This window comes from Molossus molossus, unplaced genomic scaffold (genome assembly GCF_014108415.1).
Source record: "Molossus molossus isolate mMolMol1 unplaced genomic scaffold, mMolMol1.p scaffold_m16_p_19, whole genome shotgun sequence".
NCBI classification, from domain to species: Eukaryota; Metazoa; Chordata; class Mammalia; order Chiroptera; family Molossidae; genus Molossus; species Molossus molossus.
Window position 1 is genome coordinate 47,834,726 of NW_023425354.1, and position 24,442 is coordinate 47,859,167.

Here is a 24,442-nt window from a genome sequence, read left to right on the forward strand (position 1 = left end):
TATCTTCTTGTCCTGTCTACCATGTTCAATATTATTTACCACCTCCTTCTTGAAACCTCCTTCCTTGTTGTTTTTTTAATCTAATAGCAGTAACAGCTAATATTTGTTGAGCATTTACTATGTGCCATATACTGTTCTAAGCATATTAGAGGACTTAAGTCATTTAGTACTTACAGCCAGCCTAGGAAGTGACTACTATGATAATTATCCCATTTTTCAGGTAAGGAAACTGAGGTGTAGTAAAGTGAAGCAACCAGCCTAAACTCACATCACTGTGGAACACACTAAACTGGAATTCAAATGCAAATCAGAGTAACTCCAGAGCCCAACTTCCAACTTACCAACCTCCTTCCACTGTGCTGGGACTACACGTTTCCATCTTCCTCAGCAATCCCTTGGCCTTACATCCCCTCTCATTCTTTCTGTATGTCAGGCTTTTCCTTCTAACTAAATTTCTTGAAAGACCGTCTGTATTACCCAGGCTCTGCTCCTTCCCTTAGTCTGGCATTCAGGAAACACTGACATTTGTCATATTACTTAGTTGCCCTCATTTCTCTGTCTATATGTCGGGTGCAACTGGAGACCATTTTCTTCTCAGATTTCTTCATGGGCTCCTCAGTCTTTGACTTGCCCCTTCCTAAAGGTCAGAGTCTTTAGTTCTTCTGTTCTTCTGACTCTGTCACTTTTCCTATGGCGAGCTCATCACTCCTACTGTTTCAGATATGACCTGTTATGAGTAGAATTGTGTCCCTTAAGAATATATGTTGAAGTCCTAAGCCCTGGTATCTGTGAATGTGACCTTATTTGGAAATAGGACCTTTGCAGATGTAATCAAGTTAAGATGAAGTCATTAGGGTGGGCCCTAATCCAGTATAACTGGTGTCCTGTTAAGAGGAAACTGCCACTTAAAGACAGACACATAGAGAGAATGCCATGTGATGACTGAGGCCGAGACTGCAGTCCTACAGCTGCAAGCGAAGGAATGCCTGGGGCTGCCAGAAGCTGGAAGAGACAAAGAAGGATCATCCTCAGGGCTTCAGAGAGAGGATAGCCCTGCCAACATTTTGATTTCAGACTTCTAGAGCACTCTGAGAATAAATGTCTGTTGTTTTAAGCACCGAGTTTGTGGTACTTTGTTACAGTAGCCCTTGGAAACCAATGAATAACACAGACACAGGTGACTCCCCAATCTATGCCTCCAGCCTAGACCACTTTTTTTTTTTTTTATCCTCACCCGAGGACATTTTTCCATTTTTTTGTTCAGGTAGAGTGGGGGGTGGGGGGGGGAGAGGAACAGAGAGAGAGAGAGAAACATTGATGTGAAAGGGACACATCGAGTGGCTGCCACCTGCACAACCGACCAGGGCCGGGGACAAACTGCAACCGAGGTACGCGCCCTTAGCGGGAACCGAACCTGGGTCTCTCATGACCGCAGGCCGACGCTCTAACCGCTGAGCCAAACCGGCCAGGGCCAGCCTAGACCACTTTGAGCTCCAGACCCATGATGGCCAGCTACAAGCTGGAAATCTCCAGGGTCCTCTCCCTTGGTAAAGGGCTCTACTATATATGGACGCAGAGATATGAAGTCCACTGTCCCTACCTGGTTCACACCATCAGCATCTCTCACCTACATCACTGCGATAGCCTCCTACCTACTTGGCTTCCTTACCTCCAGTGATTTCCATCCCTTCCAATCCACTTTTCACAAAGTACCTTATAAGCAAAATAGCCTACCAGTCATTTTGTTCTACCATCTACTTTATTTTCACTATGTATTTATTAGTACCTGATACTCCTTTGTTCATATTTTCTTATTTATCATTTGTAAGCTTGGGATCTTGTCTGTCTTATTCACTGCTGTATTTCCAGGACGTAAAACTGTACCTGACATCTAGTAAGTGACCACTAAATATTAGGCTGAATGAATGAAGGCAGCCAGAACGATCTTTATAAAATGTATTTATTTTTTCTGGTAATATTTAGGCACATTAAATGTACACATTCCCGCCCAGCCAGTATGGCTCACTGGTTGAATGTCAGTGCATGCACCAAGAAGTCGCTGGTTCGATTCCCGGTCAGGACACATGCCCAGGTTGTGGACCAAATCCCCAGTAGGGGGCATGCAGGAGGCAGCCAATCAATGTTCTCTTTTATTGATGTTTCTGTCTCTCCCTCTCCCTTCCACTCTCTCTAAAATCAATAAAGAAAAAATAAATATAATAAATGTACCCATTCCCTATGACCCAGCAATTCATCTTCTGAGCACATGACCCAAAGAGATTCTTTTACAGGTTTATAAGGAGACATGCATGAGTACGTGACGGTGGGAAGTTGGAGGCATCTTGGGCATCCATCACTGGGAGTGTGATAGGTAAGATGTGGTGAGTTGAGTGTATACCATGGAGTAATATGCAGCAATTAGGAGCAACCAGTTGGATGTACTTATGGCAGCATGGATGTGCTTAGAGAAAGAGAATGAGATATACGATCAATTTTCTTAAAAAGACATATTCCACAACTATGAGGTATCACCATTTTTTGAATGGCTGCCATCAACAAATCATCAAACAACAAGGCTGGCAAGGGTGTGGAGAAAAGGGGACTATAGTACACTAATGGTGGAAATGCAGACTGGTGCATTTCCACTATGGAAAACAATATGGTGTTTCCTCAAAAAATTAAAAATTGAACTGCCATTTGACCCAGTGATCCCACTTTAGGTATATACCCTAAGAAGCCTGAAACACCAATCAGAAATAATATATGTACCCCTATGTTCATAGCAGCACTATTTAAAAAAATTTTTTTTTTCTTTATTGATTTTAGAGAGAGAGGAAGAAGAAAGATAGAAACATCGATGAGAGAGAACATTGAATGGCTGCCTTCTGCATGCTCCCCACTGGGGATCAGGCCCACAACCTGGGCATGTGCCCTGACCGAGCATTGAACCGGTGACCTCTTGGTGCACGGGTCGATGCTCAACCACTGGGCCACACCGGCCAGCATAGCAGCACTATTTACAATTGCTAAGATCTGGAAACAGCCCAAGTGTGCATGAATAGATGAGTGGGTAAAAAAGCTGTGGTACATATACACAATGGAATACTATGCAGCTGTAAGAAAGAAAGATCTCTTATCCATTGAGATGACATAGAGGGACCTGGAGAGTATTATCCTAAGTGAAACAAGCCAATCAGAGAAAGACAAATATCACATGATCTCACTTATTTGTAGAATATAAAGAACATAACAATCTGAGGAACAAAATAGACCCAGAGACATGGAAGTGGGGTGCAGACTGACAAACCTCAGAAGAGGTGAATGGAGGGGGAGGGAAGAAATAAACCACAGGACTTAAATGCATGTATGTGTAAACAAGGACATAGACAGTAATGCTGGGGGCGGGCAGGACTGGGAGGAGGGTGTCAATGGGAGAAAAAGGAGAAACATCTGTAACAAAAACAAATTATAATGCTATTTTGAACAAAAACAAAAAAAAAGACCTATTCTCCCCTGGCCAGTTTGGCTCAGCAGTTAGAGTGTCAACCTGAGAACTGAGGTTGTCTCGGGTTGGATTCCTGGTCAAGGGCATGTACCTGGGTTGCAGGTTCGATTCTGGCCCCAGTTGGGGTTGTGCGGGAGGCAACTGATCGATAGGTGTCTCTCACATCAATGTTTCTCTCTCTCCCTCTCTTCTTTCTACTCTATCTAAAAGTCAATGGAGCACCCTGGCTGGTTTGGTTCAGTGGTTAGAGTGTCAGCCTGTGGACCAGAGAGTCCCAGGTTCGGTTCCCACTAAGGGCACATATCTCGGTTGCAGTTTGTCCTCGGCCCCGGTTGGGGTCATGTGGTGGCAACCACTCGATATGTCTCTCTCACATTGATGTTTCCCTCTCTCTTCCTCCCTCTCTCCCTCCCACTCTATATAAAGATAAATGCAAAAAATAAATAAATAAAAGTCAATGGAGCCCAGCCAGTGTGGCTCGGTGGTTGAGTGTCGACCCATGCCCCAAGAAATCGCTGATTCTATTCCTAGTCAGGGGTACATACCCTGGTTGTGGGCCAAATTCCCAATGGGGGGCATGCAAGAGGCGACCAACCGATGTTCTCTCTCATTAATGTTTCTATCTCACTCCCTCTCCCTTCCTCTCGCTCTAAAATCAATAAAGAAAAAAATTTTAAAAATAAATATTCCCACAAGTAACAATCATATTTCATCAGAATACATTTAAAAAGATATGTAACAGCACAATTGCCTATGGAAGGGAAGAGATAAGAGTGGGGTAAGAGGTTAAAGTAAACTTAATTAAGCAGATTTATGAATGGATGAATGAAATATTCTATTCTGCTTAAAACTCTTCAGTGACTGTCCATTGAAGACTCATAGGTAAAGTTCAAATCTCTTAGATTAATTCTGAAGACCCAAGATCTAGCCTTCTGTCTTCCCCTTGAGTCCCTACTCATCCAGACCCCAAACACTTCCTCCTGACAGATCTTCCTGACACTGGTCTGATTTGTCCAATACAGTAACCACTACCTACATATTTCAAGAGCTCAATGGCCACATGTGGCTAGTGGATACTGTATTAGCACAGGTATGGAGCATGTCTGTCATTACAGTTCTAGTAGATAGTGCTGCTACAGAACAATCTCTAAATTTCAACTTTCATGGTACTAAATCATCTGTTCTCAAGTCCATGGAGTCCTATTTGAATTAATTTCACTGACATTTATTGAGTACCATTTTCTGACCATGTAGTAAGGAAGACAAGTACACCAATAACTGTACTGATAATTGCAGAGCTCGTTAGCAACTCTTAACTCCTAAAAATGTTTCAGGTAGTTTACATAAAATATGCATATTCATTTATTTCTTCAACAAATATATATTGAGTACTTACTGTGTGCCAGGTGTGGTAAAAGGTACTGGGAATATGGTGGTGAATAAGACAAAGATTCCTGCCCTCATGTGATTCACATTCTAGTAAAGGAGACAGTGAAATAAGTAAATATATACACATGCTAATTATAGACACAATAAAAGACATGAAAGCCCTGGCCAGTTTGGCTCAGTGGTTGGAGCGTTGGCCCATGGACCAAAGAGTCTCGGGTTCGATTCCGGTCAAGGGCATGTACTTCAGTTGCAGTTCAGTCCCAGGCCCTGGTCCGGGTCATGCGGGAGCCATGAAGGAAATGCACAGATGAATGTGATAGAGAAGAGGAATAAATGGGGGTTAATTTAGAATTAGGCTTTCAGCAAACACTGCCAGGATGCGTGTCACAGTTTAAGTCGTGACCTGAAGAATGAGAAGAGTACAGCCAAGTGAAGAGATGAGGGAAGAGAGTTTGAGGCACATGAAACAGCTAGTACAAAGGCCCTGGGGGAGAAGAGACCTGAGCTTACTAGAGGGAAAAGTTTAGTGAAAAAGGAGGAGGATGAAGTACACAGGTCCAGATCAACCAAAGCCTTGGAATCTGGATTTATTCCAAGAGTGATGACATCTTGAAGGGTTTTTAAAGGGGAGTGAATTGCCCTGGCCGGTTTGGCTCAGCGGTTAGATCATCGACCTGCGGTCCAGAGAGAGCCTGGTTCAGTTCCCGCTAAGGGCACGTACCTCAGTTGCAGTTTGTCCCCGGCCCTGGTTGGGTTGTGTGGGTGGCAGCCACTCCATGTGTCCCTTTCACGTGATGTTTCTCTCTCTCTCTCTCTCTCTCCCTCCCTCCCTCCCTCTCTCTCTCCCTCCCTCCCTCCCTCCCACTCTATCTGAACAAAATATTGAAAAATGTCCTTGGGTGAGGATTTAAAAAGATAAAATATAATAAATAAATAAATAAATGGGAGTGAATTGCCTTGGCCAGTGTGGCTCAGTGATTAGAGTGTTGGCTCGAGCACTGAAGGTTACAAATTCAATTCCTGGTCAACATACCTGGGTTACAGGCTCACTCCTGGGCCCCAGTCAGGGTCTTGCAGGAAGCAACCAATCAATGTGTCTCTCTCACAACAATGTTTCTCTCTCTCCCATTCCCTCCCTCCCTCCCTCCCTTCCACCTCTCTAAAAATGAATGGAAAAAATATCCTCAGGTGAGGATTAACAAAAAAAAAAAAAAAAAAAATGGGGGGAAGTGAGTCATGTGGCCTGATTTATTTTTTAAAATAAAGTTTATTTATTTTATTTTATTTTTTTTACTACCAAAATGGTTTTATTTTTGTCACTGACAACATGCACAACACTGTGATTGTATCATTACTTTGGTTTCTTTAAATATTATTTAAGTATGCATTAAAAATATGTTTATATTTAAGAAACGTAACATACTAGAGTCCTCTGTGAACATAACTTCTCAATATATTTTACTGCTTTGTTTCATACATAAATAACTTAATCTATAAAGTCATAAACAATTAAACTATTAACTCTAATGGCCTAAAAGTATATACAAAGTTTGTAACTTGACAAATGTGTTCTCTAATTTTATAAATAACATGCAGTATTTACAGTATTATTAGCAAATAAATGACTGATCATCACAAGTTCTTACTGTCTTCCAAACAGTTCTCCCAATAATAGACCTTCCAGTGCATTGGTGATGTCATCCACTTAAAAAGTCAAAATGTTCAAAAGAATAGATTTTTAAAACAGTATATAAGGTTGTCATTTAAATATTACTAAGTCTTACTAAAATCACTTCAGTTTGTCTGAAGAACAAAAAAAATGCTACTAAAGAGTAAATGCTTATACTATCATTTAAATGGAAGCTAACAAAGTCTAAAATAAAATCAGATTAAATTTGTATTAGTCTTGGGAAAAATACTGCATTGAGATTCTGTTACAGAAATAGAATCAAAATTTATTATGAAGCAAATTTTGATTAGTTAAAACTTTTTAGTAAAAATAATGACACACAAAAATAATCTTAGAAAGACATTATGGAACATTTGATTACTTAGTTTTTGTTTAATGACTGGAAATCTATTCCTTCAAAAAATAGTAACATATTTGTTGAATGACAATTCCTGTTTAGTGATCAAATACCCACTAGCGCCCTGGCCGGTTTGGCTCAGCGGTTAGAGCGTCGGCCTGCGGTCCTGAGAGACCCGGGTTCAGTTCCCGCTAAGGGCACGTCCCTCGGTTGCAGTTTGTCCCCGGCCCTGGTCGGTTGTGCGGGTGGCAGCCACTCGATGTGCTCCTTTCACGTCGATGTTTCTCTCTCTCTCTCTGTTCCTCTCTCTCCCTCCCACTCTACCTGAACAAAAAAATGGAAAAATGTCCTCGGGTGAGGATAAAAAAAAAAAAAAAAAATACCCACTAGCTATTTATTGAGTTATTAGATAATCACTCAAGACATATTAGGCAAGCACTGAAATTATTTTTATTTAATAAGAGTAAAAAGAATTTTGCATGTTGAAAATGTTTCATCATTTTCAGAGTATAAAACTAAGGGAAAAAAACACTCTCAATTAATATTCTCATTAAATGATTCAACTGACAAATAGTACTAAGCTAAGTACTATCATTACTTTTAAAATCTAAGTTTCTAAAAGTTTTATTTTTCAATCAATACAAAATTGATCTGGTTCACACTATTAACTGTCAGACAAACTTTATGTTTAAAAATTACATATTCTTTGTTAAAGATCAAATTAGAACAAATGTTTTTTGTGCTCTTAAAAAAACAAGATTCTGCCCTGGCCGGTTTGGCTCAACGGTTAGAGCGTCGGCCTGTGGTCCAGAGAGACCCGGATTCAGTTCCCGCTAAGGGCACGTACTTCGGTTGCAGTTTGTCCCCATCCCTGGTTGGTCTTGTGGGTGGCAGCCTCTCGATGTGTCCCTTTCACATCGATGGTTCTCTCTCTCTCTCTCTCTCTCTTCCTCCCACTCTGTCTGAACAAAAAATGGAAAAATGTCCTCTGGTGAGGATTAAAAAAAACAAGATTCTGATATACATAATGAATCTAAATCAAACTTCACAAATGGTGGTTGAAATTCTGTCAACTTTCAGCCCAATGCAACATAAATCTAGTTATTTTGCATAAACAATTTAAAATTAAAGTTTATAATGGAAATGTCAGGAAGTCATAACTACTATATTACTACTAATGGGTTTCACTATACTATAAACAGGCACAGCAGATGTGCACATCTGATAGACAGACTGCTTAGAAAATTAAAGCTATAAAATCTATAAATAAGGAATAAATATGAACACTGTAATGCCAAAGCATTAGGGGTTTTAAAAAGTAAGATGTGCCCTGGCCGGTTTGGCTCAGCGGTTAGAGCGTCGGCCTGCGGTCCGGAGAGACCCGGGTTCGGTTTCCGCTAAGGGCATGTACCTTGGTTGCAGTTTGTCCCCGGCCCTGGTCGGTCGTGTGGGTGGCAGCCACTCGATGTGTTCCTTTCATATCGATGTTTCTCTCTCTCTCTATGTTCCTCTCTCTCTCCCTCCTGAACTCTACCTGAACAAAAAATAGAAAAATGTCCTCAGGTGAGGATTAAAAAAAAAAAAAAAAAAAAGTAAGATGTGACATAAACACATCTGATAGTCCTTTCTGTAAGCCACTATTCATTAATTTATAAAGCTATAGTTTTATAATTCTTTTAAAAGGAAAATGTTGCTACACTGCTGATGTAGTAATTTCATTGTACATTCCTGACTACAATGCACTCTCCAAATCCTCTTGCAGAGCTTGACATCTCATTAGGATTTCTCCAGAAAGTCAGCTTGTCATATTTTCAACAGCCTTCAGTGCTTCAGTGGCCTTGCGAAGTTCCTTAATAACTGAACAAGGTTAATTCCTTGTTCACAAAGCCGTACACAAATAGAGAGAGTCTCCATATCTAACCCAGTATTCAAAATTCTTGAAATCTCGAGCAGAACGTCCATGGTTTCCCTCAGCACATTCAGATTCGTCGCCGCTGCCGCTGTTGCCCCGGCACCGATACTACTCGCCATGGCTGAGGCCGAGGTAGGCGGGACAAGGGTCATAAAGTTTATTTTTTTTAAAGCAGTGTTAGGTTCACAGCAAAACTGAGCAGAAGATACAGACATTTCTCATACACCCCCCCCCCATGCACAAGCTCCCCTACTTTATGTTTTTACCACTGAGCCAAACCGGCCAGGGCTACTTTATGTTTTTTAAACATTTGGCTGTTCTGTGGAAATAGGTTGGAAGGAGGAAGAGGTACTGGGAGCATGGATTAGTGTGGGGTGGTGAGGATGGAGAGAAGTGGACCAATTTGAAGTATGTTTTGGAAACAGTGTGTGCAGGACTTGGTGGTAGAATGGATGTGTGGGGTGAGTGAAAGGAATCAAGAAACTTAGGTTTTTAGCTTAAGTGAACTTTGCTGGATGCTATTTACTTCAGTGAGAAACCCTAGAGGAGGAACATAGTCAGGAGTTTGTTTTGAGGCTTGTTTGAAACACCCAAGAGGAGAGATCAAGCAAGCAATTGGAGCTCTGACTAGGTATCTCAGTTGGTTAGAGTGTCATCTCATACGCCAAGGTTTTAGGATTGATCCCTGGTCAGGGCACATACAAGAATCAACCAATGAATGCATAAATAAGTGGAACAACAAATCTCTCTCCAAAAAAAGCAGCAGTCTGCAGCTCAGGAGAAAGTCAGAGCTAGAGTCCTGCATTTGGAATCGTGAGTACACATGAGGTCTATAGCCCTAGGGTTGGGTGAGCTCTCTACAAAGTAAGTGTTAATCTCTCTCCATCTCGGAGAGGCTAAGCGACAAGGCCAAAATTAAACAAGCAGTGAATGGCCCAGGAGTGGGAAAGGCATGGCTGTGTTTGTGAAATACACAAGGTCTACAGGAGCTCTGCAGAGGAATAGCTGGGATAGGTAGGTTGGGGCCTTATTCTGGCAGGTCTTGAATCCACGAGGAAACTTCTGAATTGAATGGCCTCTGAATAGTTATCTAAAGCCGTTTAATGGGTTCTTCTTGGTTGAATTAAATCATCTCAGAGACTGATGCCATTGGTGAAGATTTAGGCCTTTCTGGCAGACTCCAGAAGGCAATGAAGGTGGTGGGTGTTTTTCTGGACAGGTAGGTCTGTCTCAAATAAAATTCTGACATGACAGCTCTGTCTGGGGAACAAAGGTAGCCCCTAAGATGGACTGCTCAGATGAACTGTAGGGCTGACTTGGAAGACTTATTCTTCCCTCGGGGTTGGTGGGAGGGGAGACTCTCTCCTCTGTAAATAGGCAGGAGATTTGGGCCTCAAGTGAGGGGATGGAGAGATCCTCTTGTTCCATCTTTATTTATTTATTTATTTATTTATTTATTTATTTATTTATTTATTTTTAATCCTCACCCGAGGACATTTTTTTGTTTTTTTGTTCAGGTAGAGCGGGAGGGAGAGAGAGGAACAGAGAGAGAGAGAGAAACATCTATGTGAAAGGAACACATCAAGTGGCTACCACCCGCACTACCGACCAGGGCCAGGGACAAACTGCAACTGAGGTACGCGCCCTTAGCGGGAACCGAACCCGGGTCTTTCGGGACCGCAGGCCGACGCTCTAACTGCTGAGCCAAACCAGCCAGCGCTCTTCCATCTTTAAAGCTGGTTTCTCCTTTGTAAGTTTAGGATTTGGTGAGTCTTACTTATCTCTGAGCCCTCCAGCCCCCTTTCTTCAAAGAAATTGAGAGCACCAGTACCAAGAAGAATCAGACATTCTAAACTGGAACAAGCACCCTGAAGAGGAGAGCACAAGAGAGAGAAGGGCATGCAGGTATCAGGCCTGTTTCCTGGCAGGTCAGAACAAGGTGGTCCTGAAGTGTGTGAAGAATGTATTCTTTTTGTTGTTGTTGTTGTTGTTGATTCTCACCTGAGGATATTTTTCCCTTGATTTTTAGAGAGAGTGGAAGGGGATGGGGAGACAGAGAGAAAAAAACATACATCCATATGAGAGAGACATATTGATCAGTTGCCTCCCACACACGTCCCACTGGAGCAGAGATGGAACCTGCAACCCAGGTATGTGCCCTTGACTGGGAATCTAACCCACCACCCTCCAATATATTGGCCAACACTCTAACCACTGAGCAACCTCAACCACGGTAAGAGTGTATTAGTTAATCTCTAACTTCAGACTCCCTTTTCACTGTTTCACAACATTCTTCTTTTTTTAAAAAGAATCCTTATATTGCCCTGGCTGGTTTGGCTCAGCGGTTAGAGCGTCGGCCTGGGTTCGGTTCCTGCTAAGGGCGCGTACCTCGGTTGCAGTTTGTCCCTGGCCCTGGTTAGTCATGCGGGTGGCAGCCACTAGATGTGCCCCTTCCACGTCGATGTTTCTCTCTCTCTCTCTCTCTCTCTCTCTTCCTCCCATTCTACCTGAACAAAAAATGGAAAAATGTCCTTGGGTGAGGATAAAAAATAAAGAATCCTTATATTTATTGAGTTTTCAATCAAGTAGAACAAAATGAAATTTAAATGGAATGTTTACAAATAAACCAGTATAAACTAATGTATAGTGGCACATCAACTATCTAGAAATCAGATATAGCCACATGACTTAGTATCTTAAAACCAAATAAATAACTAAATAAGCTAGCCCTGGCCGGTTTGGCTCAGCGGTTAGAGCATCGGCCTGCGGTACGGAGAGACCCGGGTTCGGTTCCCGCTAAGGGCACGTACCTCAGTTGCAGTTTGTCCCCGGCCCTGGTTGGTCGTGTGGGTGGCAGCCACTTGATATGTCCCTTTCACGTCGATGTTTCTCTCTCTCTCTTCCTCTCTCTCCCTCCCACTCTATCTGTACAAAAAATGAAAAAATGTCCTCAGGTGAGGATAAAAAAAAAAAAAACTAAATAAGCTACTATGCAGCTAAAATGTGTGTCATAAACTTTTCCACTGAAATTTATATTTTACTCATTATGAAGCCTTTTTAACTATACACCAAAATGTCAAATGATTCTTATAATGTGGTTTTTTGTTTGTTTACATTTATTTATTTTTGTTACAGATGTTTCTCCTTTTTCCCCCATTGATATCCTCCTCCCAATCCACCCTCAGCATTATTGTCTATAACCATGTTTATGCATACATGTATGTAAGTTCTGTGGTTTATCTCTTCCTTCCCCCCCCCCCCGACCCCCTCTTCTGAGATTTGACAGTTTGTACCCTACTTCTATGTCTCTATTCTGGGTCTATTTTGTCCATCAGCTTGTTTTGTTCATTATATTCCACAAATAAGTAAAATTATGTGATATTTGTTTTTCTCCAATTGGCTTGTTTCACTTAGGATGATAATCTTCAGGTCCCTCCATATTGTCTAGAAGGATACGAGATCTTTCTTTCTTATAGCTGCATAGTATTCCATTGTGTATATGTACCACACCTTTTTTTTTCCTTTATTGATTTTACAGAGAGAGGAAGGGAAAGGGAGAGAGAGAAACATCGATGAGAGAGAACATCGATTGGCTGCCTCCTACATGCCTCCCACTGGGGATTTGGCCCACAACCTAGGCATGTGTCCTGACCAGGAATTGAACTGGAGACCTCTTGGTGCATGGGTTGATGCTCAACCACTGAGCCACACCAGCTGGACTGTACCACAGCTTTTTATCCTCTCATCTATTGATGGACACTTGGGCTGTTTCCAGATCTTTTTTTTAATCCTCACTGCAGGTTGACATTTTCAGATAGAGTGGGAGGGAGAGAAAGGGAGAAAGAGAGAAACATCAACGTGAGAGGGACACATTGACTGGTTGCCTCCCGCATGACCCCAACCAGGGCCCAGGATGAACCACAACTGCTGAGGTACATGCCCTTAACCAGAATTGAACCTGCCATTCATTGGTCCTCAGGCTGACACTCTACTGCTGAACCAAACTGGCCAGGGTTGTTTCTAGATCTTAGTGATTATAAATAGTACTGCTATGAACATAGGAGTACATATATTATTTCTGATTGATGTTTCAGGCTTCTCAGAGTATGTTCCTAGAAGTGGGATCACTGAGTCAAATGGCAGTTCGATTTTTAATTTTTTGAGGAAACACCATATTGTTTTCCACAGTGGCTGCACCAGTCTGCATTCCCACCAACAATATACTAGAGTCCTTTTTTCTCCACACCCTGACCAGCACTTGTTGTTTGATGATTTGTTGATGGGAGCCATTCTGGCAGGTGTGAGGTGATACCTCATAGTTATTTTATTTATTGATTTATTTATTGATTGATTGATTTATTTTTATCCTCACCTGAGGACATTTTTCCATTTTTTGTTCAGATAGAGTGGGAGGGGGAGAGAGAGAGAGAAACATCGATGTGAAAGGAACACATCGAGTGGCTGCCACCCACACGACCAACTAGGGCTGGGGACAAACTGCAACCGAGGTACGTTGCCCTTAGCGGGAACCAAACTCGGGTCTCTCTGGACCGCAGGCCAACGCTCTAACCGCTGAGCCAAACTGGCCAGGGCCCTCATAGTTATTTTAATTTGCATCTCTCTGATGATTAGTGACATTGAGCATTTTTTCATATGTCTCTTGGCCATTTGTATGTCCTGTTTGGAGAGGTGTCTATTTAGGTCCTCTGCCCATTTTTTAATTGGGTTCTTTGTCTTCCTTTTGTTGACTTATATGAGCACTCTATATATTTTGGAAATTAACCCCTTATCTGATGTATCATTGGCAATTATGCTCTCCCATATAGTGGATTCTCTCTCCATTTTGATGGTTGTTTCTTTTGCTGTGCAGAAGCTTTTTAGTTTGATGTAGTCCCATGTGTTCATTTTTTCCTTTGTTTTTCTTACCTTAGGCATTGTATCAGTGAACATTTTGCTGTGTGTGATGTCAGAAATTTTGTTGCTTACATTTTTTTCTAGGATTTTTATGGATTCGTTAGTCACATTTAAGTCTTTTATCCATTTTGAGTTTATTCTTGTGTATGGTGTAATTTGGTGGTCTGGCTTCATTGTTTTACATGTAGCTGCCCAATTTTTCTAACACCATTTATTTAAAAAGTTGTCTTTATTCCACTGTATGCTCTTGCTACCTCTATCAAATATTAATTGAGCATAATGACTTGAGTCAATTTCTGGGTTCTCGCACTGGCCAGTTTGGCTCAGTGGTTAGAATATCGGCCCATGGACCAGAGAGTCCTGAATTCAGTTCCTGCTAAGGGCACATACCTTGGTTGCAGTTTGTCCCCAGCCCCAGTTGGGGTCGTGTGGGTGGCAACCAGTCCATGTGTCTCTCTCACATTGATGTTTCTTTCTCTCTCTTCCCCCTTCTCTCCCCCCCACTCTATCTGAAGATAAAAGGAAAAAAAAAAAAAAAATTCTGGGTTCTCTGTTCTGTTCCATTGATTTATATACCTGTTCTTGTGCCAGTACCAAGCTGTTCTGATTACTGTGGCTTTGTAGTATAACCTGATATCTGGTGTTCTGATCCCTCCTACTTTGCTCTTCTTTTTCAAGGTTGCTGTAGTTGTCCTGGCTAGTCTCGGGTTTGATTCTAGTCAAGGACATGTATCATGATTGCGGTTCATCCACAGCCCTGGTCAGGGTTGTGCAGGAGGCAACCAGTTGATGTGTCCCTCTCATGTTGATGTTTCTCTTTCTCTCCCTCCCTCCTTCCCACTCTATCTACAGATAAAATAGAAAAATATCCTCAGGTGAGGATTTAAAAAAAAAAAAAGATTGCTGTAGCTATTTGCAGTCTTTTTTGGTTCCAATCAAACTTTTGAAGTATTTGTTCTAGTTCTGTGAAATATGCCGTTGGTATTTTGATGGGGATTGCATTGAATCTATAGATTGCTTTGGGTAGTATGGACATTTTCTTGATGTTAATTCTTCTAATCCATGAACAAGGCATATGCTTCCACTTTTTTCTATCTTCCTCTATTTCTTTTTTACAATGACCTATAGTTTTCTGCAAATAGGTCCTTTACTTCTTGGGTTACGTTTATTCCTAGGTATCTTAATTTTTTTGCCACAATGGTAAATGGGATTGCTTTGTTAGTTTCTCTTTCTGTGAGTTCATTGTGGTGTATATAATGCTGTTGATTTCTTGATGTTAATTTTATATCCTGCTACTCTGCCAAATTCATTTATTAAGTCTAGTAGATTTTTGATGGAGTCTTTAGGGTTTTCTATGGACAGTATCATGTCATCTGCAAATAATGACAGTTTCACTTTCTCTTTTTCTATTTGGATCCCTTTTATTTTTTCTTCATGTCTAATTGCTGTGGCTAAGACTTCCAGGACTATGTTAAATAAGAGTGGTGAAAGTGGACATCCCTCTCTTATTCCTGTTTTTAAGGAAAATGTTTTTAGTGTTTGCCCATTGAGTATGATGTTGGCTATAGGTTTTTAATATATGGCTTTTATTATGTTGAGATATGATCCCTCTATTCCCACATTGCTGAGCGTTTTTATCAGAAATCGGTGCTGGGTTTTGTCCAATGCTTTTTCAGCATCTATTGATAAGATCATATAGTTTTTATCTTTCATCTTGTTTATGTGGTGTATCACATTTATTGATTTGCGAATATTGTACCATCCTTGCATCCCTGGGATGAACCCACTTGGTCATGATGAATAATTTTTTTGATGTATTGCTGGATCTGATCTGCTAATATTTTGTTAAGGATTTTGGCATCTGTGTTCTTCAGGGATATTGGCCTGTAGTTTTCTTTCTTTGTAGTGTCTTTATCTGGTTTTGGAATTAGAATTATGTTGGCCTCATAAAATGAGTTTGGAAATCTTCCATCATCTTGGATTTTTTAGAATAGTTTGAGGAGAAGAGGTGTTAGATATTCTTTGAATGTTCAGTAAAACTCCCCCATGAAGCCATCTGGGCCTAGGGCTTTTGTTTGCTTGGAGTTTTCTTGACCACATCTTCAATTTCCTTCGTTGTTATTGGTCTGCTCAAGTTTTCTATCTCTTCCTGGTTCAATTTTGGGAAGCTGTATGTTTCTAGAAATTTGTCCATTTGCCTAGATTGTCCAGTTTGTTGGCATATAATTTTTTTGTAGTATGTTTGGTTTTGCTTTTAAATTTTTTTTTCTTTACTGATTTTTCCAGAGAGAGGAAGGGAGAGGGAGAGAGAGATAGAAATATTAATGAGAAAGAACATCTATTGACCATCTCCTGCATGCCCCTATTGGGGATCAGGCCCACAATCTGGGCATGTGCCCTGACTGGAAATCGAACTGGTGACCTCTTGGTGCATGGGTCAACGCTCAACCACTGAGCCACGCCAACCAGGCTGTTTGTAGTGCGTTTTTTTTTATTTATTTGTTTGTTTGTTTATTTATTTATTTATGGTACCTGCCCCTAGCGGGAACCAAACCCAGAACTCTGGTCCGCAGGCCTACACTCCAACCGCTGAGCCAAACCGGCCAGGGCTGTTTGTAGTATGTTTTTGTTTTTTATCCCCACCCGAGGACATTTCTCCATTTTTTGCTCAGATAAAGTGGGAGGGAGAGAGAGGAAGAGAGAGAGAGAAACATCAACGTGAAAGGGACACACTGAATGGTTGCCACCTGCACAACCCATCCAGGGCCAGGGACAAACTGCAACCAAGGTACGTACCCTTAGAGGAAACCGAACCCAGGTCTCTCTGGACCACAGGCCGACACTCTAACCGCTGAGCCAAATCAGCCAGGGCATACCCTGTGTTTTTTGATTGGAGTATTTAAGCCATTTATGTTTAAAGTTATTATTGATAGGTACTTACTAGTTGCCACTTTTATTTTATGCCTGGGTTCCCCTCCTCCCCCTCTCTATTCTTCTTTCAGCAGTCTCCCTTTAGCATCTCTTGCAATGCTTGTCTTAGTTATCCAATTTTCTGGTTACTACTTCAAAGCTTAGTGTATAAAATACAACTGTTTCATTAAGTTCATATATCCTATAGCTTAGAAATTTGGACATGAATGGCATGATGAAGTTGGCTTATCTCTGCACAATGCCCATGGCCTCAGCAAGACAAACTCAAGTGGCTAGGGTCTAGAACTGTTGACAGGAGTCCTTATGCATGGCCTCCCTATGTGGCTTTGGTCTCCTCACAGCTTGGATGTGGTAGTTGGATTTCCTGCATGGTGGTCCAGGGCATCAGGTGCAAGTGTGTCAGAAAAATAAGGTGAAAGCTGCATCACTTGTTATGACCCAGCCTTGTAAGGTCACATGACCCTATGCTTTGGTCAAAGCAACTACAAGCCTGCTCAGATCCATCAGACCCCTTGATGGGAAATGGCAAGGTCACACAGGATAAGAGCATGTGAGATGAGAAATATTACTGTGATAATCCTTGGATAACACAATGTAATATAGTCTGCCCTCTGGCCTCAACAATTTATATCATTCCCATTGCAAAATGCACTATACCCTCCCCAAGACCTCCAAAGTCTCAATTCATTATGTCATCAGGACAGTTTCAGACCTCATCCTCTAAATCAGGTCCAAGTGTGGATTAGACTCCTCAGAAGTGGTTTCTCAAGTAGACTGCCTCTTGATCTGAAGACTACTTTAATTATGTAGCTGGAGCATCTGAAACAAAACAGTAATTACTGGGTTTCCTATGTATCATTTGTTACATAAATGATCTGAGCTTTCATCTCCCTTTAGGAGAGCCTCTAGTGCAGGTAAGGCCATTCTTTCTGAAGCTGTAAGAAGACTCAACATTCTTCCTTCTTGATTCCCTCCCAGTTTCTCCTGCTCAGATTCCCTTCTCCCTCCAATTCACTCGTTCTATAAACATTCAGAGCTAGCCATATGCCAGATTCTATGGTGGGTGCTGGGGATGAAATGACTGCTCTGACAGAGTTCACTGTCTGGTAGGGTAGAACAGACAGACATGTATGTAGAACACGTTTTGTTTTACAAAGGAAAGGGCAGAATTTGGTATTTGTTTTAAGAATCCCATAACACTTGCCCTGGCCAGTTTGGCTCAGCAGTGGGAGGAGCTGGGGTTGGTAGTATAATGTGCTAGATAAATGTATTAATTCAAGCTGATGTTTTCAGTTCACATCTATTATGTCACAGAATTTTTTATTTATTTTTATTTTTTTTAATCCTCACTCAGGACATTTTTCCATTTATCTACAGATAGAGTGGGAGGGAGGGAGGGAGGGAGAGACAGAAACATGGATTAGTTGCCTCCCGCTAGACCCCAACCAGGGCCAGTAATGGACTGCAACCGAGGTACTGCCCTTGATCAGAATCAAACCTGTGACTCTTCGGTCCACTGGCCAACACTCTAACTGCTGAGCCAAACTGGCCAGGGCAAGTGTAATGGGATTCTTAAAACAAATACCAAATTCGGGGTTTCTGGATTCTAATCCCAGATATTTAGTTGCTTGTCTTGTTCCACCGTACTGTTGTTCACCTAGCTTACTGAAGCAAAGTAGCCGTGAAGATAGTGCTGGAAACCTAGGAACTAGACGGAGACTAGACATTTTCAGGAAATGCAGAAGCTTTCTTCCCTAGAACGAGGGCTAGGGAAATACATCCCAAGAGATAGCTGGCTTCCAGCTTCATGATCATCTTCTATGATTTAAGAGAATGTAAGTGGCATTTTGCATACCATTCTTTCTTATAATTTTTTCTAAGGGTACTCGGAGACAATTGTTTTGGAGACCGCAGAGAACAGCTGGGGCGTGGGGTAGAAATGACAAATAAGTCTCTTAACTCAGGACTCAGAGAAAGAATAGCCTCCATGGGAGTCATAGGGACCAATGCGGACCAAGCGTTTAAACAAGATGGTGGTGGGGACAGGACCGCTCTATCTTTCCGGGTGAAACTCTATGGCAGAACAGAGCCGTACAGCTTGGAGAACTGAAATTCAGATGGGCGATAACCCGACCACACTAACGCTCTACGAAGACTGGAGCGGGAAGAGCTCTGGTGCGCATGTGTATAACGGGGCGAGTGGGCAAGGGCGGGGGGGCCGGGAAGGAGTTTTGAGACAAGGAGCCCACCCCACAGTGCAAGTTTTCTGAAACGTGTGAATCGTTAGTCTAGTTAAAGCCGAGGTGGGGCGTTTCCTACAACGCATGCGTCCTAGGCGAGACTAGCGATACAGTGGCGTGGTCTTTTCAACGTGCGGCGTACAAACGACGTCTGAGGTGGAAGGGGTGGTCAAGATTCCCAACACACATGCGCTTTGTGGTCGAGGCGTTTCCTTCAGAGGGTGCAGAATCTAAGGCTCCTTATTGCGCAGGCGCAAGGACTGTCCGGTAGGGCTAGTGGTCAATCACGGGGAAGGAAGAGGAGGTTAAAGGGATTAAAAAACCGGGTGCGCCTGCGCGTTGCCTACTGGTGGGCCGAACTCAGGATTTGTGAGGGGCGGGGTCACGTATACGCGTCATGGATGGGTAGGTGGGAGGGAGGATGGAGCTCGGGGAGGATGTGTGCGCTTGCGCAGTGCGGGGGTGGAGGGCGGAGGAGCTAGATAGCACGCTTGCGCGGCTGTCACAGGGCTGCTTGGTTGGTCAGTGGGGAGTCGGCGCCTGCGTACTAAGACCCGTGTGCAGCAGCGGCGGCGGCGACGGCGGCGGCGGCAGCGGGCTCAGAGGCAGCGGTTGGGCTCGCGGCGAGCGGACGGGGTCGAATTATTGCGTTCGCGCGAGGTGAGAGCGGGCAGGGCGCGCGTGCGCGGAACCTTGGCTTGGGCCTTGGAGTAGAGATGGAACTGCGCTGGGGTCGGGGAGGGGGCAGAAGGGAGCGGCGGTGGCCGCTGCTCGGGATCCGGTTGGCGAGTGGCGCGAGGTGCGGAAAGACGCGGGTGTGCGACCCGGTTAGCGCGTGGGGTGACGGTTGGGGCCTGCTGGGTGACGTTGGAGCGACGCAGGGCGGGGGACGGCAAGCCGCGAGGCCGCCACGCGGGAGAGGCCGCCAGGCGGCCACGCCGGGGCGAGGGCCGGGGGCCAGATCGGCCCGCCGGGACAAGGGTACTTGAGCCGTTGAGAACCAGACTTTGCGCGACCACGTGAGTTGGGGGAGGGGGTTATTCGGTGAGAGGGCATTTATGGGGGGCTGGCCGCCGGCGGGGGGAGGGGAGGCTGCGTGGCTCCGGCCTGGCGCGGCCTTTGAGGAGGGGGCATCCGCGGCACCGGAAGTGCCCCGCACTGGAGGCTGCCCTCGGGGTTGGAGGCCGCATGGCCGAACGTGGACTGGGTCCGCATGGCAACGCGGGGACCCCTCCCCCCGGTCCCGGCCACCGGAAGCCCCAGGCGGCCACATGTTGGGCGGGAGCCGGCAACCCTCAGTGTGGGGAGAGCAGGTCCTTGCGGGCGTCTAAGGGAGCTTGGAAATTTGAGGAGTGGGAGAAGCCTGGGGCCCGGATCTTGATCGTCCGAGAGAGCTCACTGTGGGCATATGTTAGAGGTCTCCCACCTCATGGGCCCCTGGAGCTTTTCCCCAAAACCTCAGGTGAATTGAGGGGCCAGCCAGGTGTAAGTGGCACTCTTACTTGCTGGGAGGCCAGAGAAATGGGGAAAACGAGAGCTATTGGACGGGAGCCCAACTCAGTGGTGCTGACAGCGCTTTCAAGTCCGGGGCAGATGAGTTCCCTGCTGTTATAGTTGCTCTAAAACCTTGTCACTGTCTTACTCGTTGTGTATGTTTTGGAAGTTAAGGTTTTAGAGTTCTTAATTATACTAACCTAGTATAAGTTATACTACTCACTACTTTCAGTCTTTTGCTTTCGTTTTATCATCATTCTCCACTGCCCTCTCTACTGACTTAACAGGCCCGGTGTGAAAAGCCGACAGGACCTAAGCATCTTGGGAAAAGTGGGAGGGCCCTCGAGGAGACGCTGGGTTCCTGGGTTCCCTTTGGGAAATAGAGGTGTTTGGCAGGGGGGTCAGTTAGGAAACAACTTTACTTTCTCCCTTTTGGCTGCATCTGCAAGTGCATGTTGGAGAGGCGGGAATCCCCCAAAGAGCCCTTGTGGTTTCCTGTACCAGTGAGTGGCTTGTGTGTGGATAGGGTGGGGGGTGTGTAACAGAGACGGGTGGGGCCCTGTCCTCCGGTATCCACCCTCCCTTCTCCCCTCCACATTAGCCCCGCCCTTTTGCTGGCTCATAGCTGCTCACCTAATTATAGCTCTGGTTATGTGTGGGCTAAGGGGGTGGTTGGTTTCAGTAGCAAGTAACACCTGAGTCCTCCCCCTCCCAGGGATTAGGCCTTTGCCCATCTCAGAAATTTGGCGTCCTAATGCCCAAGACTTCCTTTCCCAAGCCCCCTATAGCTTTCATTTGGGGTGGAAATCCAGCTTATTCCCCCTGCCATACACACATCAGTTTTCAAGTATTTGTGATTCCAATCGGTATTTAATCTAGGAATTTATTTTATTTTAGGTGGGTAATGGAATAAACTGGAAATAAAATGAAGCGATGTTTCCAGAGAAGAGTGGGATAAATTGGAGACACAGCTTTACTGACCCCAGTTTTTTCCTTAACTCTAGTTGGAATCGAAGCCTCTTAAAATGGCAGATGATTTGGACTTCGAGACAGGAGATGCAGGGGCCTCAGCCACCTTCCCAATGCAGTGCTCAGCATTACGTAAGAATGGCTTTGTGGTGCTCAAAGGACGGCCATGTAAGATTGTGGAGATGTCCACCTCCAAGACTGGCAAGCACGGCCATGCCAAGGTTAGAATTTCACCTCTTCACATCTTGCCTTCCCCACACTTTCCATGTCCATGGGGCTCCTGGCAGCAAGCTGTCATCAGCCCTAGTTCTCTATCTTTCTTTAACTCTTTTCTTACCTACAATCCAGTTTCTTGTGTTCAGCACTCAACCCTGGATATCTTTCCTATTATACTTGCTCCTGGCCTTGAGCTTCTTCCACCATCATTCTTTGGTAACCCCCTCTCCCTATCATTGTGTGTCTCTGACTTTTCTTGGTGGTTCTTTAAACTCTGGCTGTTCATGTATTCCATCCTTATTCATGGCTTTCACTTTTTCTGTTTGTCTATCTTCCCTTGAATCTTTATCACTTTGCTCAGGGTTTCTCCAGTCCTAATGTGGAATGCAGCCTTCCCTGAAGGGGGCCAGTGTAACTCTGAAATTCCAAATTACCTAGCTGCCCCCTCTCCTTGAGTTCCTAGAGCCTCCTTGCTTTTTCTGGGTCCTGACTTTCTTGGCTCTTGAGGGTTTTTTTCCTCAGAAGTTCAACCTGTTTCATCCTTGTTTTGTATTTTATAATTATGTTCCCTACTCAGTTTTTTCTATCATCTATTGACTTGGCATTCATCCTGGGTTACCCCCTTAAGTCCTAGATTCTTCTGTTTTCTTTCTGGTTTCATTGTTTCCTAATTGCTCAGTTTTTCTGATCTCTCATGTCATTTTTATTTTCAGTTCTTTCAGTCCTTCCTGTTTTCTCAGCTCTTTACCTTCTACCTTATTTCCCAAGTTATTAGCCTTTTATTTGTCACTAATTTGATAGCTCGAGGTTAACTGACTGCTCCAAAACTGTTTTACATTTTCCCTTGTGCTGTCAACCCAGTCTCAGTGGAGGTCTTTTCACCTCAGGTTCTTTTTAGAGGCTTTAGTGTGTGTTTTTTTTTAATCCCCACCCAAGGACATTTGTCGATATTTTGTTCAGATAGAGTGGGTGGGAGAGAGAGAGAAACATCGACATGAAAGGGACACATCAAGTGGTTGCCACCCACATGACCCAACCAGGGCCGGGGACAAACCAACTGAGGTACGTGCCCTTAGAGGGAACCGAACCCGGGTCTTTCTGGACCACAGGCTAACGCTCTAAATGCTGAGCCAAACCGGCCAGGGTGCTTTAGTGTTTCTTTATGGTTCATTCCCAACTCCACTAATCTTTGCCCAAACAATATAGTCTGACTTCTTTCTCACCACCCAGGGACAACTTGAATTTTTATCTCCTTCATCTTAGAGTTTGGTTGCATTTCTCTTTCATGTGATATATTGCACACAGGTCCACCTGGTTGGTATTGACATCTTTACTGGGAAGAAATATGAAGATATCTGCCCGTCAACTCATAATATGGATGTTCCCAACATCAAAAGGAATGATTTCCAGGTATGTGGATGGTCTTGGTGTAGATGGGTTGCGGGGGCAGTTGAGGGGTTGGCAAATACCAAGCAAGAACTTGCGCAGGGGAGAGTATTTGGTATGTCACACCCTTTATCCTCAACCTTCACCTTCCTTTCCTGTCTGCCCCCAGCTGATAGGCATCCAGGATGGGTATCTATCACTGCTCCAGGACAGTGGGGAGGTGCGAGAGGACCTTCGTCTGCCTGAGGGAGACCTCGGCAAGGAGATTGAGCAGAAGTATGACTGTGGAGAGGAGATCCTGGTATGGTGTCCCCACCCTCTTTCTTTTGTTCCCAGCTTTGCTCCTTGTGCTTGATCCATGAGCTCAGACTTCTGACTCTCCTCCTTGTTGTTCCCTGCAGATTACAGTGCTGTCTGCCATGACAGAGGAGGCAGCTGTTGCAATCAAGGCCATGGCAAAATAACTATCTCCCAGGTGAGTGGACAGACTCCCCCCAAGTCCCCTTCACATATTTTTAGTCTTAATTGTTCCAGACTTTCTGGCCCCAGCATGGTCCTCACCTTTCTTCCTGATGAAAGTATTATCCTGTCTTACCTGGTTTCTCTTTCCTACCCAGGGTGGCGGTGGTGGCAGCAGTGATCCTCGAGCCTGCAGAGGCCCCCTCCCCCAGCCTGGCCCAGCTCTGGCCCGGCCCTTGGCTGGACTCCTACACGATTTATTTGATGTTTTATTTTGTTTTCCCCCCACCCTCTCAATCTGTTGGGGAGCCCCTGCCCTTCACCCTGTTCCCTTGGCCAGGAGTGAGTGAGCCATGGCCTTGGTGAAGCTGCCTTCCTCTTCTCCCCTCGCACTACAGCCCTTGTGGGGGAGAGGGGGTGGGTGCTGCTTGTGGTTTAGGATTTTTTTTTTTTTTTTTTTTTTTTAATTCATTCTGGAATCAGAAAGCTGTGGATTCTGGCAAATGGTCCTTGTGCCCTCCCCCCACTCATCCCTGGTCTGGTTCCTGTTCCCCATAGCCCTTTATCCCAAGCACCATCCCCTCAGACTGGGGACCAGCCCCTTCCCTATGCCTAAGTCTCTCCCCAAATCCCTTTAGCAGGAGAGGGAAGAGGAGGAGAGGAAAGGGGACCTGCCCACCTCCTCAGGCATCTGGGAGGGCCCTGCCCCCATGGGCTTCACCCTTCCCTGTGGGCTCTCACCCTGACACATTTGTTAAAATCAAACCTGAATAAAACTACAAGTTTAATATGAAGCCCCAACTTGGCTACTTTGAATAAATGGGTATTTGTTGACTAGAGGAAAAATTGAGAACAAGAAATAGATTATAGGTTGGACTGTGACACTGAATTCATTACAACAACCCACTGTCCCACTGTTAACCTGTTACGGACCTGCTAGCTACCCCTCACCCTCTAGGCAGCCCTGGCCTAGTCCAGGTGGGAGGCAACACAAACAGTA

General features: G+C 44.2%; 1 protein-coding gene and 1 pseudogene across 4 annotated transcripts; one reads left to right on the top strand and one right to left on the bottom strand.

Annotated features, from left to right (window-relative positions):
• Nucleotides 1-8,618: 8,618 nt before the first annotated feature.
• LOC118635050 lies at nucleotides 8,619-8,952 on the bottom strand (annotated as a pseudogene).
• Nucleotides 8,953-19,383: 10,431 nt separating this feature from the next.
• On the top strand, nucleotides 19,384-24,251 carry EIF5A (eukaryotic translation initiation factor 5A). 4 transcript variants are annotated; one of them, XM_036269110.1, is made up of 6 exons: nucleotides 19,384-19,578; nucleotides 21,417-21,602; nucleotides 22,903-23,007; nucleotides 23,153-23,284; nucleotides 23,385-23,458; nucleotides 23,601-24,236. In XM_036269110.1, exons 2-5 carry the CDS (start codon nucleotides 21,438-21,440, stop codon nucleotides 23,445-23,447), a joined length of 465 nt encoding a protein of 154 aa, XP_036125003.1. In that variant the 5' UTR covers nucleotides 19,384-19,578; nucleotides 21,417-21,437; the 3' UTR covers nucleotides 23,448-23,458; nucleotides 23,601-24,236. The 4 variants fall into 4 exon arrangements, with proteins under 4 accessions (XP_036125003.1, XP_036125005.1, XP_036125004.1 ...); XM_036269112.1 differs by lacking the exon at nucleotides 19,384-19,578 and adding an exon at nucleotides 19,699-19,717 and having other exon boundaries at nucleotides 23,601-24,251; XM_036269111.1 differs by lacking the exon at nucleotides 19,384-19,578 and adding an exon at nucleotides 19,918-19,937 and having other exon boundaries at nucleotides 23,601-24,251.
• Nucleotides 24,252-24,442: the final 191 nt, after the last annotated feature.

Coding starts and splice junctions, on each gene's coding strand:
- EIF5A (XM_036269108.1), top strand. CDS start 20,865: ATGTTGGAGAGGCGGGAATCCCCCAAAGAGCCCTTGTGGTTTCCTGTA. Junction 23,008..23,152: donor TCAAAAGGAATGATTTCCAG/GTATGTGGATGG, acceptor GTCTGCCCCCAG/CTGATAGGCATCCAGGATGG. Junction 23,285..23,384: donor ACTGTGGAGAGGAGATCCTG/GTATGGTGTCCC, acceptor TGTTCCCTGCAG/ATTACAGTGCTGTCTGCCAT.